A 16413-nucleotide genomic window follows, 5' to 3' on the forward strand; every position below is an offset into this window, starting at 1 on the left:
AAAACTGCTTCTCATCTGTGTGTGAGCTATTGTTTACATAAAGTAATGGCTTTTTTACCCTGTGATTAACATTGCAGGACTAAAAGCACTTGTGCAGAGAAGTCAAACCCATCCCCTGCTGTGATTGTGCAGAGCCTGGTGTGGGTGAGACAGTTCCCTGTACATCATGATGTACTGCAGATGGTGCGATATGCAAAGTATCTATATTTGTGCGACTCCTCGCATGACAATCGGCACACGCTCGCAGCACAGCGGGAGTCGAGTGTCATGTGACTGGTCCGATGCGATCAGCCCAAAGTTGTGGAGGGGAGGGCCGGCGCTGTGGAGGACAGTGAGGGATTTATCGCCATATCTCCTACGTTGCTGGAGGATGCGAGAATCGCACTGCTTTCGCGTTACATGGATGTAACGCGAGAGCAGTGCGATGTTTCTCTCGCCCCATAGACTTGCATGGGTGTGAGTGGAACAGGATCGCATTTTCTCGGCCCAATTAGGGCTGTGAAAATAATAGCTCATGGGTGCTGCCCCATAAACTAATATTGGTCTGAGTTGAATGTGTTTTTTTTTTTTTTTTTCTCTCTCGCCCCATACACTTGAATGGGTGCAAGAGAAAAGAGTCTCGCATTAGTCGCAGCATGCTGCCATTGTTTTCTCGGTCCAATTAGGGCTGAGAGAATAATCGCTCGTGTGCTTACACAGAGGCTAATATTGGTCCGAGTGGAATGCTATGTTTTATCGCACTCCACTCGCACTGTTTTTCTCGCCGTGTGCCCTAGGCCTTAATCACATGTACAGCTGCCGCACGGACCACGAGCCTCAAGGTCTAAAGGACAAAATCCAGGGGGAAACAGGAATAAAAACGTGGTTAATCCTGCGCTGCTGTCGGTGAAGGAATCCAATATCAAAGCAGAGTTAAAATAAAAGGTGGTTTATTCAACGAGTTTTAAAGTACACTTTTTCTTCAGGGAAGGCCACCAAAACACAGAGCAGTGATTAAGTGCATACCACGATTTCGTCATTGCTCTGTATTTTGGTGGCCCTACCTGAGGAATTTACTTTGAAACACATGGAATAAACCACCTTTAATAGAAATAACCTACACGTGGAAAGTGGTGGTCACTAAGAACTGGGAATAGCAACTAAGCCTAAGGGCTGCTTCTCACTTGCGAGTTTCTCACAGTAGAGCAATGCGAGAATATCGCGCATTGGAATCGGACACATGTTAGTGAATGATTTAGCTCACATTTGGTTTTGATTTTTTTTTTTTTTTTCCCAAATCAACTGAGAAAAAAATCGCAGCATGCTGCTTTTTTGCGAGTTTCTACTGCGAGTCTCTCCAATGCAAGTCTATTGGAGCGTGTAAAAAATCGGATGTCACGGGACGGCACTCACACCATCCTAGTGACATCCGATTTTCTAAATACATTTCTCGCATGTTTCCTAAAACACTGGAAACGAGTGATGACAGACATTGTGTGACAATCACTATTCTCTGTCAGTCGGTCTCTCCCTCTGTCTCTATTCTCTCTGTGACCGACCGACAGAACCGATCGACAATCTCTATCCCTCTCTCTCTCTCTCTGTCCATGTCGGTCTATTCCCCCCCTATCTCATACTCACTGATCCCTGATCACCAACGCGGCGCTGCACGGCGTTGACACTGCTCCGGTGGCTTCTCCTCTCTTGAAAACGCCGGCCGATCATTATTCAATCTCGTATTCCCTGCTTTACCCGTCCACCGGCACCTATGATTGGTTGCAGTCAGACACGCCCCCACGCTGAGTGACAGCTGTCTCACTGCAACCAATCACAGCAGCCGGTGGGCGTGTCTATGCTGAGCAGTAAAATAAATAAATAATTAAAAAACGGCATGCGGTCCCCCCCAATATTAATACCAGCCAGATAAAGCCATACGGCTGAAGGCTGGTATTCTCAGTTATGGGGAGCCCCCCAGCCTAACAATATCAGCAGCCGCCCAGAATTGCCGCATACATTATATGCGACAGTTCTGGGACTGTACCCGGCTCTTCCCGATTTGCCCTGGTGCGTTGGCAAATCGGGGTAATAAGGAGTTAATGGCAGCCCATAGCTGCCACTACCGTAAATCCTAGATTAATCATTGCAGGCGTCTGAGACACCCCCAATGATTAACCTGTAAATTAAAGTTAATAAACACACACAACGAAAAAATCCTTTTTTTGGAATCATAAACAATAACAAAGACCCTCGTTCACCACTTTTATTAAGTACCCCAAAAAACCCATCCTTGTCCGACGTAATCCATGGAGGTCCCTCAACGCTCTCAGCTCTGCTACATGAAGGTGACAGGAGCTGCAGAATACACCGCCGCTCCTGTCAGCTCCACGCAGCAACCGAGGTGAGAAGCGCGATCCGCTGATGTCAGTCAGGTAACTCGCTGTCACTGTTGGAGGATCCAGCGGTGGCCACGAGTTGCCCGAGTGACAGCGATGAAGTCACAGGTGAGTTGCGGTCACGGGGGGAGGATCCAGCTGGCCGCGGGTAACCTGAGTGACGGCAGCGCTAATCGCGCTGCTCAATTCAGTCACTCAGGGGATTAGCAGTCACCGGTGAGTTGTTCACGGGTGACCACTAATCAGGACGCGACACAGACAGAGCCGCGGCATGACAATGAAGTCGGGTGAAGTTCACCCAAGTTCATTCTGATCGTGCGGCTCTGTCTGTGTCTGCTGTCATCTGCCATTCAGCTCTGCTACATGGCTGTCTGTGGCTGCTGTCAGTGGCCATGTAGCAGAGCTGAATGGCAGATGACAGCTGCTGAGAAAAAAAGGATCACACACGGATTGCACACGCACTGCAATCATGAGAAAAATCTCAGGATCGCAGTGCAGTTGCATTGCACTCTGACCTAACGTGAACTTAAATCAGCCGATTTTTTTTTTTTTTTTTTTTTTTTTTTTTTTTTTTTTTTTTTTTTCAGCTAACTCAGACCGATTTTTACTCGCACAGATGTGTTTCCAGCCTAAAAAAGCCGAACGCGACCCTTGTGGATAGGGTTTAGAGATAGATGCTCAGTAGCCGCTGAGAGGTAACTGGTGGGAACAGGGTTGGCCGCAAAATGATTATATAGTTCTGTGCGGCAGATCCGAACGTGTTGTTACTCTCTGCCTGGGAGGACAAGACTACCTTGTGCTCACCTACATCAATATAGCCATATGAGGGCTTTGCTTTTGCGTTTTTTTTTTTTTTTTTTTTTTCTCCAATTTGCAGGACGAGTTGTACTTTTGAATTACACTATCCATTGTGTACTGGGCACCGGGGGGGGGGGGAAAAATTCCAAGTGCGTACATTTATTCCGTGATCTGGGGCTCGGTGATGAGGAAGGGGGGGGGGGGGCTGGCGTGCGTGTGTGCGCGCGTGCGTTTTTTTTTATTTTTTCTTTTGTTTTTCCCTGATCTCACTTTTTTAAATATACTACTTTTGGGTAAATGCAAGGTTTTGATCGCCCTTTATTGCTATGTTGCAGAGTACAGAAAACTAAAGAGAACCAAAAACAATGACCGGTTTCAATGGCCTAAAAAGAGACTGACTGACTACTTTTATATGACCACTAGGGGTCATGCAAACTCTAAAGCTCACTAGTGTTGGGAATATTAGTGACATTTCTGACAATTTTTGGGCGGTGAGGCTGAGGCCATGCAAGTATTTCATTAGATTATCACCTTTTACAATTCTGTACGAATTACATTGTATAATTGTTCACTAAAGTTTTGGAAACTAGCCAATATTTACTTATGTGTAAGAACATTTAAAGGAAACACTATCATCCGGAAAACATAGGGTTAATTTTCAGGTTATTAGCATTAGGAATCCACCCAGTCGCTGCACTGAAAGTTAAGCACACGGGGAAAATTTAACCTTTAATTCCTCGTGGCAGCTGCCGGCTTTCAGTCATGTAGGTGTCAACGCGGTCAGTCGCCACTCGCAGCACTGAGAGGGACAACTGTACTCATGCCCCAGCAATCTCACAGATCGCAGAGCATTTGTGTATAGCCAGCTGTCAGTCAGTCCCAGGGCATGCTTACAGCTGCCGCTCTGTGCTGTGAGAACAGCGGCCAGGCACCTTCCTAATACTATTAACCTGTAAATTATTAGTATTATTCGACCTGACAGGTTCCCTTTTAATTTAGAGAGAGATCTATCTGTAATAGGATTGATATTGTGGCTGCAGAATTGCTTATTGAAGGATTGCTGTAAATATTACTCTTGGAAAATACATGTTTCGCTTTTGTATTTTTTTTTCTATTGACCACTATTATTACACCATTATATCTGCCTTTTAACTATCCAGATCCTAGAATGTCATATCAATGTGGCTTATGCGTTCAATAACTGAATAAACCGGTATTAATTCTTTCCTGCAGAGATATTATATGAATGACTCCTTCACCCAGAGTAGCGGTCCTGTGTTCCTGATGATTGGAGGAGAAGGTGCCGCTAATCCAGCATGGATGACACAGGGAACATGGATAACGTATGCTGAAAAGATGGGGGCCCTTTGTCTACTACTTGAACACCGATTCTATGGCAAAAGTCACCCCACTAAGTATGAATGGTGATTTTTATATTAGGGGGAAAAATCTATAGCCAAAAAATATGACCTTGTTTTTATTAAATAGCTTTATTTTAACTAACTAGGCTGAAGGAATGATAAATGGTGCTGAGCGATTATACTAGGCACTATTTGTTACTCAGACAAATATATTCGTCATATCTGTTACTCGTTGAGTATTTTGATATTCACCTCGTGAGTTTTGAGTCCCTTCCCAGCATTTTTGGCACCTGATTTTCTGCCACTAAACATGTAGGGATTGCTTACCATTCACAGAAATGCAGTAGCAGTGTTTGCTTACTGTGATTGGGAGGCACAGTTGAAAAATGAAATAAAATAAAAAATGGTATGCGGTCATTAATGCAGGAGAATTACACTTATAGAGTTTGTCCGCGGTTGTCACACTGCTTCCTGGTCCACTCATTAAAGTTCATGAATATACACTGCGTCTCACCCACCCATTACAGTGTCTGTGATTGGTTGCAGTCCTGCTTCTCACCCTCTGTGCCAGTGTGCTGTTTGGGTCCCCAAAGTTGAGTGTAAAAATATTTTAAATAATTGGTCCCTTGTATTTTGATACCCAGACCTACTTTCAAGGTCCTCCCAGAAAATGATTTGAGGTTTCCATTAACTTGTATGGGGTTAGTTATTCGGTACAAATAATAGAAATTATTTGGCACGAAGAATCTGATCCCGAAGTAAGAAAATACATGGGAGACCTGTCAGTCATCTAGAGCGTTGTGAGAAGAAGTCGGCCAGGGGCTCTTAGAACTTTTCTCAGGAAACCTGGAAAGCATACCTGGCTGCAATTGTGCTGCGAGGCTCTTATTCATACGAACTGTGGTTTGGGAAGCATTAATTTACTGTCAGGTTCCCTTTTAAATCAATGGCACTGACTGAGATTCTATTTTAAACATACAGTGAAAGCTATTTATTTATTTATTTTTTTTATTAGGGTTAACTTTTCAACTACAGTGGTACCTTGCTTAACAAGAACAATCCGTTCTGGGACTGTGCTTGTTAATCAAGTTACTCGTTCAGCAGAGCAAGATTTCCTATAGGAAATCATTGCAATGCTGACAATTCGTTCCACAATGTGTTAAATGTCCCATCCTGGTCCCCTATTCTGTCATTCTACACAAACGCACACACGCACATATTATATGCTCACCTTACCTTCCGTTCCATTGCCGGTCTCCTGGGATTTGCTGTTCTCCGGTGCGGGCCGTGTATCAGGTAACCATAACGACGAGGGCGGGACTTCCTGCAAGAGCGCTGACGTCAAAGGCAGAGCCGCTTGCCTCTGGCCAGCGTGCTGCCTTTGACAAGCGGTGACAGGAACCAGGAAGTTCCTGCTTTGTTGCTATGGATGCCGATGCCTGGAGCGGAGCAGAGCACTACAGGACCCAGGAGGCCGGCGATGAAATGGAAGGTTCAGATATTATATGCTCACCTTGCCTTCCGTTCCACCGCCGGCCTCATGGTACTTCTAGTTTGCCGCGATGTACCCGGGAACTACAAGAACCATGAGGCCGGCGGTGGAACGGAAGGTAAGGTGAGCATAATACTGTATGTGTATGAGTGCGTGTACGTGTGGACTGCAAGTGCGGGTCAGAGCGCGGTGGATGGACGAAACCGGAAGTGTGAGCGGTGAGAATTTTGCTCGTCCAGCAAAGCTTTCTCGTAAAGCGGGTTACAAATATATAGAAAGCTTTGCTTGTTAAGCGAAATTCTCGTTAAGTGGGTTACTTGTTAAGCGAGGTACCACTGTATTTTATAATCCAATCCACTCCAAATTTATATACGTAATGTATTCCAAAGTTTATCTAGACCACCCCAGAATACACCTTTCATAGGCGCAAACTTATTTTTAAAGCAGTTTAGCAGCATTACCAATTAATGCTAATCTTATTGTCCCCAATTAATGACAATGTGGTAATGATACTATAATTGATTAAAAATCTGTTTTCAGTGGCTGTTGGTGAATGATTCAGTTGTAGCATTCGCTTTACTACCGGTTTAGTAAAATGTAGAAAATTTCTTCTGGCCATCACCATTAGTGTGGTAAAGTAATTCCAAAATGAAAAATACTTCTCAATTTCCCTCAACTCTATACAACATTATATACAGTGGGTATGGAAAGTATTCAGACCCCCTTTTAAATTTTTCACTATCTTTCATTGCAGTCATTTTAAATTCAAGAAAGGTGTGTGTGTGTGTGTGTGTGTGTGTGTGTGTGTGTGTTAATAAAAATAAATTAAACTTAATTTGACCCGGTTGGTTTAGATTATGGATGAATCGGATCAGAAATGCGTTGCGTATAGTTTCCATCTCTTTGCTTATTTTATGCCACTATAACATCGTTTGTGTGTGGATTGTTTTTTAATTTTCTACTAAAGAATTTTTGTTGGGCTTCATCTATATATCAAATATAAGTTGACAATACCTTTTTTTGTGAGGGGGGGTAAATGCAACTGAGAATAACGCTTTAACTGTTACTAAACTGGAGATTTCTGAAGCTAGAAAACGTATTGTAAAGTTTTTACAATCCCTTCTGTGAATACTGACTCCCTACCCCTGGCTAAGCTTCGCCAACCACTAAAGGGCATCACTGGTGAGACTACCTCAGTTTGGGAAGCTCCAATTGTATGATTTTTTTTCTTTTCTTTTCTTACAAAGAAGTGTTTTTAGATGTCAACCAAAATGCCTCTACTTAGATACTTTTATTTCTTCCGATAGGGATATGAGTGTGGAGAATTTGCGCTACCTGAGCAGTCAGCAAGCCTTGGCCGATCTTGCACATTTCCAGTCAGTAATGAGTGAAAAGCTGGGATTAAAGGACCGGAAATGGGTTGTGTTTGGCGGTTCCTATCCTGGGTGTCTAGCAGCGTGGTATCGTATAAAGTATCCTCACTTGGCCCACGCAGCTGTGGCTAGCAGCGCTCCTGTGAAAGCCGTTCTGAATTTTTCAGGTAATTGTGAATGAATGTGACTTTTTATTAGATCACCTATGGACTGCATCTTCCCTGGCTTTGAACAATAATGGGGCAGGTTTATCTATAATCTCACTCTTAGTGCAAAAATTTAGTGAACTGTTTTCATGAGTATCTCCCAGTTACACCAAAATGGGCAGAGCTGTGGCACGGCGGGTGTGTGATGCCACAGCCTGTCTAAGGTTAGGTTCACGTGTTCAATAATTATCCATTAGAACAGATCCAGTAGCGATCTGTCTGCAAAAAGTAGTGCAAACACCGCTTTTATGTCTGTTTTTTTTTTTTTTTGTTTTTTTTTTACTATTTTTAACATGGTTTAGAAACTTTGAAGGGGTTACAAAGTACCTTGTTCACTCAACTTATGACTTCCTAGTTTGTTTGCTTGTAACTAGCTTGCATGTTATAGTTCAAATTCCAGGAAAAAAAACACCAGCTGTTCCTTTAGCTGCTTTGTCTAGGAAAACATTGGTGGGTCTGCCAGCATCCTATAGTGTAGCCATAATTGAGTAAGAGATCTTATTTATTACAGGCTCTGCACAGGGCTGCTGATTGGTGGGTACAAAGACTCCCATGATGCGTTGAAATATGGCTCTGAAGTCCAAAGATCGGAGTCGGCTCTCACCCTTCCCCCCCCCCCCCCCCCCCCACTTCCCAACCCCTACACACCAACTTCTGAGATTGGGAAGTGCTTGTACCATAATGTACTGTACTAAGGACATGTTCGTTTTTATATAAAAAATTTTTTCTTTTTTTAAATTATTTACATCATTTGGAAAAGAAAAAAAAGTGTGCGGTCCCCCCCCAAATTTTGATACCCAGCTATGATAAAGTCTACAGCTGGGGGCTGGTATTCTCAGGCTGGAGCCTCCCAGCGTAAAAATATCAGCCTGCAGCCGCCCAGGATGCGACAAGCACTTTACCCGGCTCTTCCCGAATCGCCCTGGTGTGGTGGCTCCTAGCTGCGACTAAGCCCTAGATTGGGAATGGCAAGCGTCTGAGACACCCCCATCACCAATCTGTAATAAGTGACAAGAAATAAACACGCACACTGAAAAAATCCTTTTATTTGAAATAAAATACAAAAAGCCCCCTTTTTCACCCCTGCAGGCAGGGCTGTGGAGTCGGAGTCTGAGCTCATTTTGGTGGAGTCGGTAGAAAATGCACAGACTCTGACTCCTAAAATATATACTACATTGGGGACAGTAGTACAATGCAGAATGTGCTGAATATTTTTTCATAGGAATTTGGGAAAGTTATGAAATGTCCTATAAACGTCTGTTCTATTCCTGTTCTAAGGCTACATTCACACACACAGCGTTTTGTGTTGCGTTTTTTTTTTTTTTTGAGGATACGTTTGTCAGCTGCAAAAGCAGATCAGCTTTTTAAAAAACCACATCAACTGAAAGGTTTTTGAGCTCATAAATAATGCTTTCAATAGCAAAAGCAGATTAGAAAAGGGCCACACAAACTGACATAATCATTCTTTGTGAGGATCCTCACAAAGAAGGATGTGTCTGAATGTCCTATCTTGAAACCCATTGCCTTTGCTGGGATGCCCAGAGTCACTGCATTCCACTGAATTATTTTGCCATCAATGTACGATATGTTTGTGACAAAGAAATTGTTAGCAAGACACTGGCAGTAAAAGATACTAACGCTCATCACATCAGCCAGTTTCTCCAGGCCTTGGTGGAAAAAGTTCTGCAAGACTACGAACTCAAATAAGAACAGGTTCTTGCCATTGTAACGGACAATGCTTCAAACTTGATAAATACAATTAAACTGATGGAGAGTAATGAACAACAGCTAGAAGAAAATTTAGGATTTAGTATGTGTGAGTTGGAAGGCCACAGTGCTGCTCATGTAACTGAGGAACAAACAGATATTACAACAGAAGAACAGCAAAATGATACTTTAGGATTAGATCTTGTTGAAGCTGCTTCAAAACACTTTCATATTCATCACATGCGCTGTGTTGTGCACACGCTGCAGCTGGCAATAAGAATAATGAACAGGAGAACAAGAGTAAAGTGCAAAAAATAGACAAAATTTATTGAATACACAACAAGACATAAAATTCATTAAAATAGAGCACTACCAGTATGTCCTGGGGATGCCAATATAGAATAGACCAGTGTAAATGGCCAAAAAAGATCAAAGATACATGCAAGTCGCAGTCTATAGAAATGTGGCTACAGCTGGCCTAAGCAAATCACAAATATTGGGAACATACCCAATAGCCAGGGAACTGTTGAATGGAAAATAAATAGAGGTCAAATCAAACCGTGATTGCCCACCATGTCAGGGTGGGGAATCATGGTGATATCACTGGCTGGGCTGCAAATAATCATAGAACAATAGCAGGGAATAAACATACCATAGCTATATAGCACAAGTGTGCCATTACGATGTATTCCCTTACCTAAAGTGCTGAAGTGCAAGTTACACAAATGCCGGACAGCCAGGCGTAGACACAGACAGTTCCTATAGGGTAGAGAAGGGCATCCTCAGGTGTCAAAAGGTCTCCATCCAACGCGCGTTTCGCGGGGATAGCTTTTTCAAGGTGGAAAACCAAGGTAATAGCCCCATGACCTGCCTAGCGACTATATATACCCCTTCTCATCTGAACTCCAACAGCTGGGTGGCCGGAAGTGGCGTGACAACAGGAAGTAATGTTGCTTGGCAACAGACTTCTGTCACCATTATGCCTCAAAGTGATTCCGAGTGCATATAATCTACAGGTCCGTGGCATATCTAGACTGATCCTGGTCAAAACGCTAGTAATTAAAGCAGGATACAGCAATGATCCAATCCTGGCATGTATCGTTACAAGGACGCACTTCCTGATGTAAACAACGGGAAGTCGTCAGCATAGAAGGAGGGTCCAATGACCGCTATGCATGCTGGTATATGGTAACTACAGACGCTGTTCCGGATCGTTGCCGGAAATCGTCATAGAAAAGGGGCGGGAAGGTCTCACGTGTTCGCTGTAAACGTCGGTAACTAAGGACGCAATAAGCGTGCTGTGGTGAGACAGGAAGTCGTCATAGGTCCTGGAGTTAGAACCACCCTATCACTAGGTGAGTGACGCACGGATCATCCAATAGTAATCCATGTACGGGCATATGGGGGTCATAACAGTAAGGGGGTAGACAAAGACAAAATCGTCATATGACCATTATAGACACATCCTATCCCACGGAGCCGCCTCTCCGTCCCCGGCTAGAACAAATACTAGAATAGAGCGCACATCCCTATCAAAGTAGTCCGTGCCGCATTGGGTAACCAAACTGGGCAAAGAAAAGTGCTGCTGTTTAGAAAGTAGTGATGTAATCATCAAAAAATGCACATTATGAGCACTGAAAACGGAGAGAGAGGGGGGACGCGGTCCGTGTGCGGGCATGTGGGGAACATATCAATAAGGGAGTGAACAGAAGAAAATATCATCGCATGATCATTATACACACGTCCATCCCACAGACCCGCCTCTCTATCCCTAACTGATGCAGACGCAAAAATAGAGCGCGCATCCCTATCAAAATTGTCCGTGCCACATTAGAAAACTAAACTAGGCAGAAAGAGGTGCTACTATTAGAGGATGGTAATATAATGATCAAGAATGCTCCTTATGAGCACTAGGAAAGAGGGAAAGAGAGAAATAGCCCTCGTCTCCCCAGGCTTCAGCACAATGTATAAACCCTCATACCGGTCCTTCGTCGGTTTTCACACCTGGTGGGAAGGCCCCACATGGCTAGTGGGGACGTGTCACCCCACAGTCATGCATCACCAATCCCAATCAGGAAGACCAAACCCAGGGAGGACCGTGAGGCACCACATCGCATCCTTGGTCCCGTCACCACAAGACTACCTGTTCCGAGGGACACGTATCTCCGGAAAAAGGATGTACATGTGTACAAGGCAAGGGCCAAGGAGTAACATGGGGGAATGGAAACAGATCGAAATAAAATAAAAAAGTTTGTTCCACATCACCAAATTATTAATAACCACAGATAGAAATGTCAAAAAAAAACACCAAAATTGCATGTCAAATGGAACCCCATGGCAAAAGTGAGATAATAAGGACTACTCAGAAAATCACTTGGTGACATGCGACATAAGCTTCAATAGGACTTAAATATGCAAAAGGGGCCGCCGGAGTAGACGGATCCAGCTGTTCTCTCCGTGAGGTGGTGGTATTCCTCCACTTTTCCACATATCAGGTATCCGGCAGAGATCCAAACCATAGTTCAGCCAAACGGCACTCAGTCACCCACACCGCATGAAGGAGAAATATATCTAAGAGGTAACATATCAAAAGATAAAAGCAGGTCAGAGGTCATTACATAATTGGGCAAAAAATTGCCCCCGGTAGCAAAAATTAAAAACATATAAACAACACACAAACAAACAATAAACTTAAAAAAGGGGGAGATTGCAAAAAGAAAGAGAAACAAGACATAGCTGGAACAACAACTAGATATCAAATTATAAAAAGGAGACAAAGCTGATGTTCTCATTGAGCCCCTTGGGGGCCAGAGTGTCCAAAGTGGAGATCCATCGAGCCTCTACTTGGGCTAGACGCTTTTTCAGGTCCCCGCCACGAGATCCCCCACGTATATGGTCAATACCCCGTACCCTCAATCCAGACGGGTTACTCCCATGAAACTTAAAAAAAGTGTCGAGGGAGTGTTTTCAACGTGGCGGGGTCAATGGTGTCCTTGGCCGCACTAATGTCCCGCACATGCTCCCTCGTGCGTACCCTCAGTTCACGGGAAGTGAGGCCAACATACACGAGGGAGCAAGGACACGTGGCATAATAGACAACGTGTGTAGTACCACATGTGATGTAACACCTGATGTTAAATGTCTTAGTGCCATCTGAGGACGTGAATGTGGAAGTGCGAATGATGTTCTGACAGGCCAGGCACCGACCACATGGAAAACACCCTAACAGGGGACCTCGGGTACCGAAAGGGTTACAGATAGGTGGTACGTAATGACTTCTTACCAAAATGTCCCGAAGGTTTTTAGACCGACGGGCTGTCATGAGAGGGCCGGGAGGGAGGAAATCAGCGAGAATAGGATCCGATCGAAGAACAGGCCAGTGCTTATCCAGGATGCTTCGCATGGTCTGCCAGTGGTCGTTATGAGTACCTATGAAACGAATAGGTGGATCAGTTTTTTGTGCCTTGGGGGTATATTGAAGCAGCTGCTGACGTGGAGTACGTTTGGCACGTAAATACCCCTTTCGGACACAGCGGTTACTATATCCTCGGTCCCTGAATCGGCTCCTAAGGTCGGCCGATTGCAACTCAAATGTCTCATCGGTGGAGCAAATCCGCCTAGTTCTCAGGAACTGACCGGTCGGGATAGCGCGTATTGTTGATGGTGTATGGGCAGACGACGCATGCAGCAGGGCATTGACTGAAGTGGATTTGCGATGGACACTAGTCTGAATCATAGCCAGAGGGTCCACTTCGATGTTAATATCCAAAAAGTCAATGCACCTGCTGCTGTGTTTATATGTTAATTTGATGTTAAGATTATTGTTGTTTAATTGCCTCATAAATTCGTCGAGCTGCTCCACTGTGCCCTGCCAAAAAAACAAAACATCATCAATATATCTGAGCCAGCACTGCACATGGGAGCTAAGCCCAGTGCCACCCTCGCCAAAAACCGTCCTCTCCCACATACCGAGGAAGAGGTTGGCATACGCGGGGGCACAGGCCGCCCCCATGGCAGTGCCGCGTTGCTGCAGATAAAATTGGTCCTTAAAAATAAAAAAATTATGTGTAAGGGCAAAGTGGAGCAGCTCAAGGATGAATGTGTTAAGTTCGCTATCCCGACCGGCCATCCCCAAGAACAGGCGGGTGGCTTCCAAACCATCATGATGTGAGATACAAGTGTACAGGCTCTCCACATCAGCTGTAACGATCAGCATATTATGATCCATAAAGATGCCATCGATCCGCCGGAGCACGTCAGTTGTGTCACGGACATAGGAGGGCAAAGTTTCAACTAAGGGCTTAAGGTGGTAATCAATGAATTTGCAGATGGGATCGCACAATCCTCCTATGCCGGACACAATGGGGCGCCCCGGGGGGCAGAGGGCATCTTTATGGATTTTAGGTAACAAATAAAAGGTGGGTATCGTAGGGTATTTGGTGGAGAGCCCGCACACCATTTTGTTGGTAATTAAACCAACCTCAGAAGCCGACTCAAGGATCTTGGAAAGGTCACGAGAAAAGGACTGTACGGGGTTATAAGATAACTTAGAATAGGTACTCCTGTCTCGCAGCTGCCTCAATGCCTCCTTCTCATAACTTGCTACCGCCCAGATCACAATGTTGCCCCCCTTGTCCGCTGGTTTTATCACGATATCAGATATGTTATTTAACTCCTCTAGCGCTAGTCGCTGTCTATGAGTAAGATTGTCATGCCGTCTCCGTGATGAAATTTGTTTCAGATCACTAGACACTAGGCGAGTAAAAATTTCAATAGCAGGACAGAGGGACAAGGGGGGAAAGCTTGTGGATCTGGGCAGGAGTGACCTGGGAAACGCACCTGCAGTGGCACTGGACTGTTCTTCAAGCAGGTCCTCTAGAACTCGCAAGGCCTCTCTCTCCGCAGGACTATCCAATCCCGTGTCATCCCGTCTGTGGTGAAGTCTCTTAAGTATAAGCTTCCGTGCAAAAAGGTGGGTGTCTTTCAAAGCTGTAAAAAAATCAAATTTATTGACAGGAGAGAAGGTTAGACCCCTTGATAGTACCTCCAACTGATCGTTGGAGAGTATATGCGTAGAAAGGTTGATCACCTGGAGTCTATTCCTCCCCCCCTGGCGGGTGGCCTGTTGCCTACTGCGGGTGGTTTTTACTCTGGCACCGACGCTTGATTCGGCCTCACTACCGCCGCCTGATGCCTCCGATGACTCCCCAAGGGAAGTGAGGGATGATAGAGATGCAGATTGGCCACGAGTGATGGTTCTTCCCCGAGGGCCTGTCCTGGATCTAATTTGCCATCGATACGCAGTGGAGCTGGCATAGTCACTCAAATCCCTATTGGATTTTTTCAATTTCTGACCACAGACCTCCTTCTCCAACTTGGACAGGTCTTTTTCAATTTCGGCCTCCATCCCAGTGACAACATCAGCTGTGCAGTTACTTTTGATGGTTTTTTCAAGTTCCTCTAGCTCAGCCTCCATAGTGGAGAGAGTCGTTGTATTGTGCTCCTTTAACAGAGACAGGAATCCCAGGGAGCATGTCTGGGCCAGACACTCCCACCTCTCACGGAAGGAGGAATCCTCCACCGGAAAGGATGGGAATATCTGGACCCGCAGGCCCCGAGGGATCATGTCTCTGTCAAGGTATTTAGAAAGTAGTGCACGATTCCAGCAGATTCTCAATCTCTTTTTGAGCAACTCCTTGTATTTAAAAATCAAAATGTCACTGTTGGGCGTATTGACATCGCTAGTGGTATCCTTGTTGTGATCTTTCAGAACATTATCAAAATGTACTGACCAGGCCCGATCACGGGCGCGAAAATCCATGCTCGGATGCAAGTAATCTGTGAGAAGCACAGGAACAAACATTAATATGACATAACTCACACCAAGAGCCATTAGATAATGAGCACCAAGCCTCCCTCAATACGGCAGGGTAGGTGCCAGCACTACTCATGACAGGAATAATGAACAGGAGAACAAGAGTGAAGTGCAAAAAATAGACAAAATTTATTGAATACACAACAAGACATAAAATTCATTAAAATAGAGCACTACCAGTATGTCCTGGGGATGCCAATATAGAATAGACCAGTGTAAATGGCCAAAAAAGATCAAAGATACATGCAAGTCGCAGTCTATAGAAATGTGGCTACAGCTGGCCTAAGCAAATCACAAATATTGGGAACATACCCAATAGCCAGGGAACTGTTGAATGGAAAATAAATAGAGGTCAAATCAAACCGTGATTGCCCACCATGTCAGGGTGGGGAATCATGGTGATATCACTGGCTGGGCTGCAAATAATCATAGAACAATAGCAGGGAATAAACATACCATAGCTATATAGCACAAGTGTGCCATTACGATGTATTCCCTTACCTAAAGTGCTGAAGTGCAAGTTACACAAATGCCGGACAGCCAGGCGTAGACACAGACAGTTCCTATAGGGTAGAGAAGGGCATCCTCAGGTGTCAAAAGGTCTCCATCCAACGCGCGTTTCGCGGGGATAGCTTTTTCAAGGTGGAAAACCAAGGTAATAGCCCCATGACCTGCCTAGCGACTATATATACCCCTTCTCATCTGAACTCCAACAGCTGGGTGGCCGGAAGTGGCGTGACAACAGGAAGTAATGTTGCTTGGCAACAGACTTCTGTCACCATTATGCCTCAAAGTGATTCCGAGTGCATATAATCTACAGGTCCGTGGCATATCTAGACTGATCCTGGTCAAAACGCTAGTAATTAAAGCAGGATATGCCCGTACATGGATTACTATTGGATGATCCGTGCGTCACTCACCTAGTGATAGGGTGGTTCTAACTCCAGGACCTATGACGACTTCCTGTCTCACCACAGCACGCTTATTGCGTCCTTAGTTACCGACGTTTACAGCGAACACGTGAGACCTTCCCGCCCCTTTTCTATGACGATTTCCGGCAACGATCCGGAACAGCGTCTGTAGTTACCATATACCAGCATGCATAGCGGTCATTGGACCCTCCTTCTATGCTGACGACTTCCCGTTGTTTACATCAGGAAGTGCGTCCTTGTAACGATACATGCCAGGATTGGATCATTGCTGTATCCTGCTTTAATTACTAGCGTTTT

At 44.8% G+C, this 16413-nt stretch overlaps 1 protein-coding gene across 1 annotated transcript in view; it reads left to right on the forward strand.

Moving 5' to 3' along the window:
• The first annotated feature begins 4405 nt into the window (after window positions 1-4405).
• The window catches only part of LOC142295528 (putative serine protease K12H4.7), a 69673-nt gene continuing 57665 nt past the window's right edge, over window positions 4406-16413 (forward strand). The window contains exons 1-2 of the mRNA XM_075338628.1: window positions 4406-4585; window positions 7331-7563. Coding sequence (XP_075194743.1) covers window positions 4413-4585; window positions 7331-7563 — 406 coding nt within the window. The 5' untranslated portion in view covers window positions 4406-4412. The remainder of the gene's footprint in view (window positions 4586-7330; window positions 7564-16413) is intronic.

Source organism: Anomaloglossus baeobatrachus, chromosome 3, assembly GCF_048569485.1.
Source record: "Anomaloglossus baeobatrachus isolate aAnoBae1 chromosome 3, aAnoBae1.hap1, whole genome shotgun sequence".
Classification (NCBI taxonomy): Eukaryota; Metazoa; Chordata; class Amphibia; order Anura; family Aromobatidae; genus Anomaloglossus; species Anomaloglossus baeobatrachus.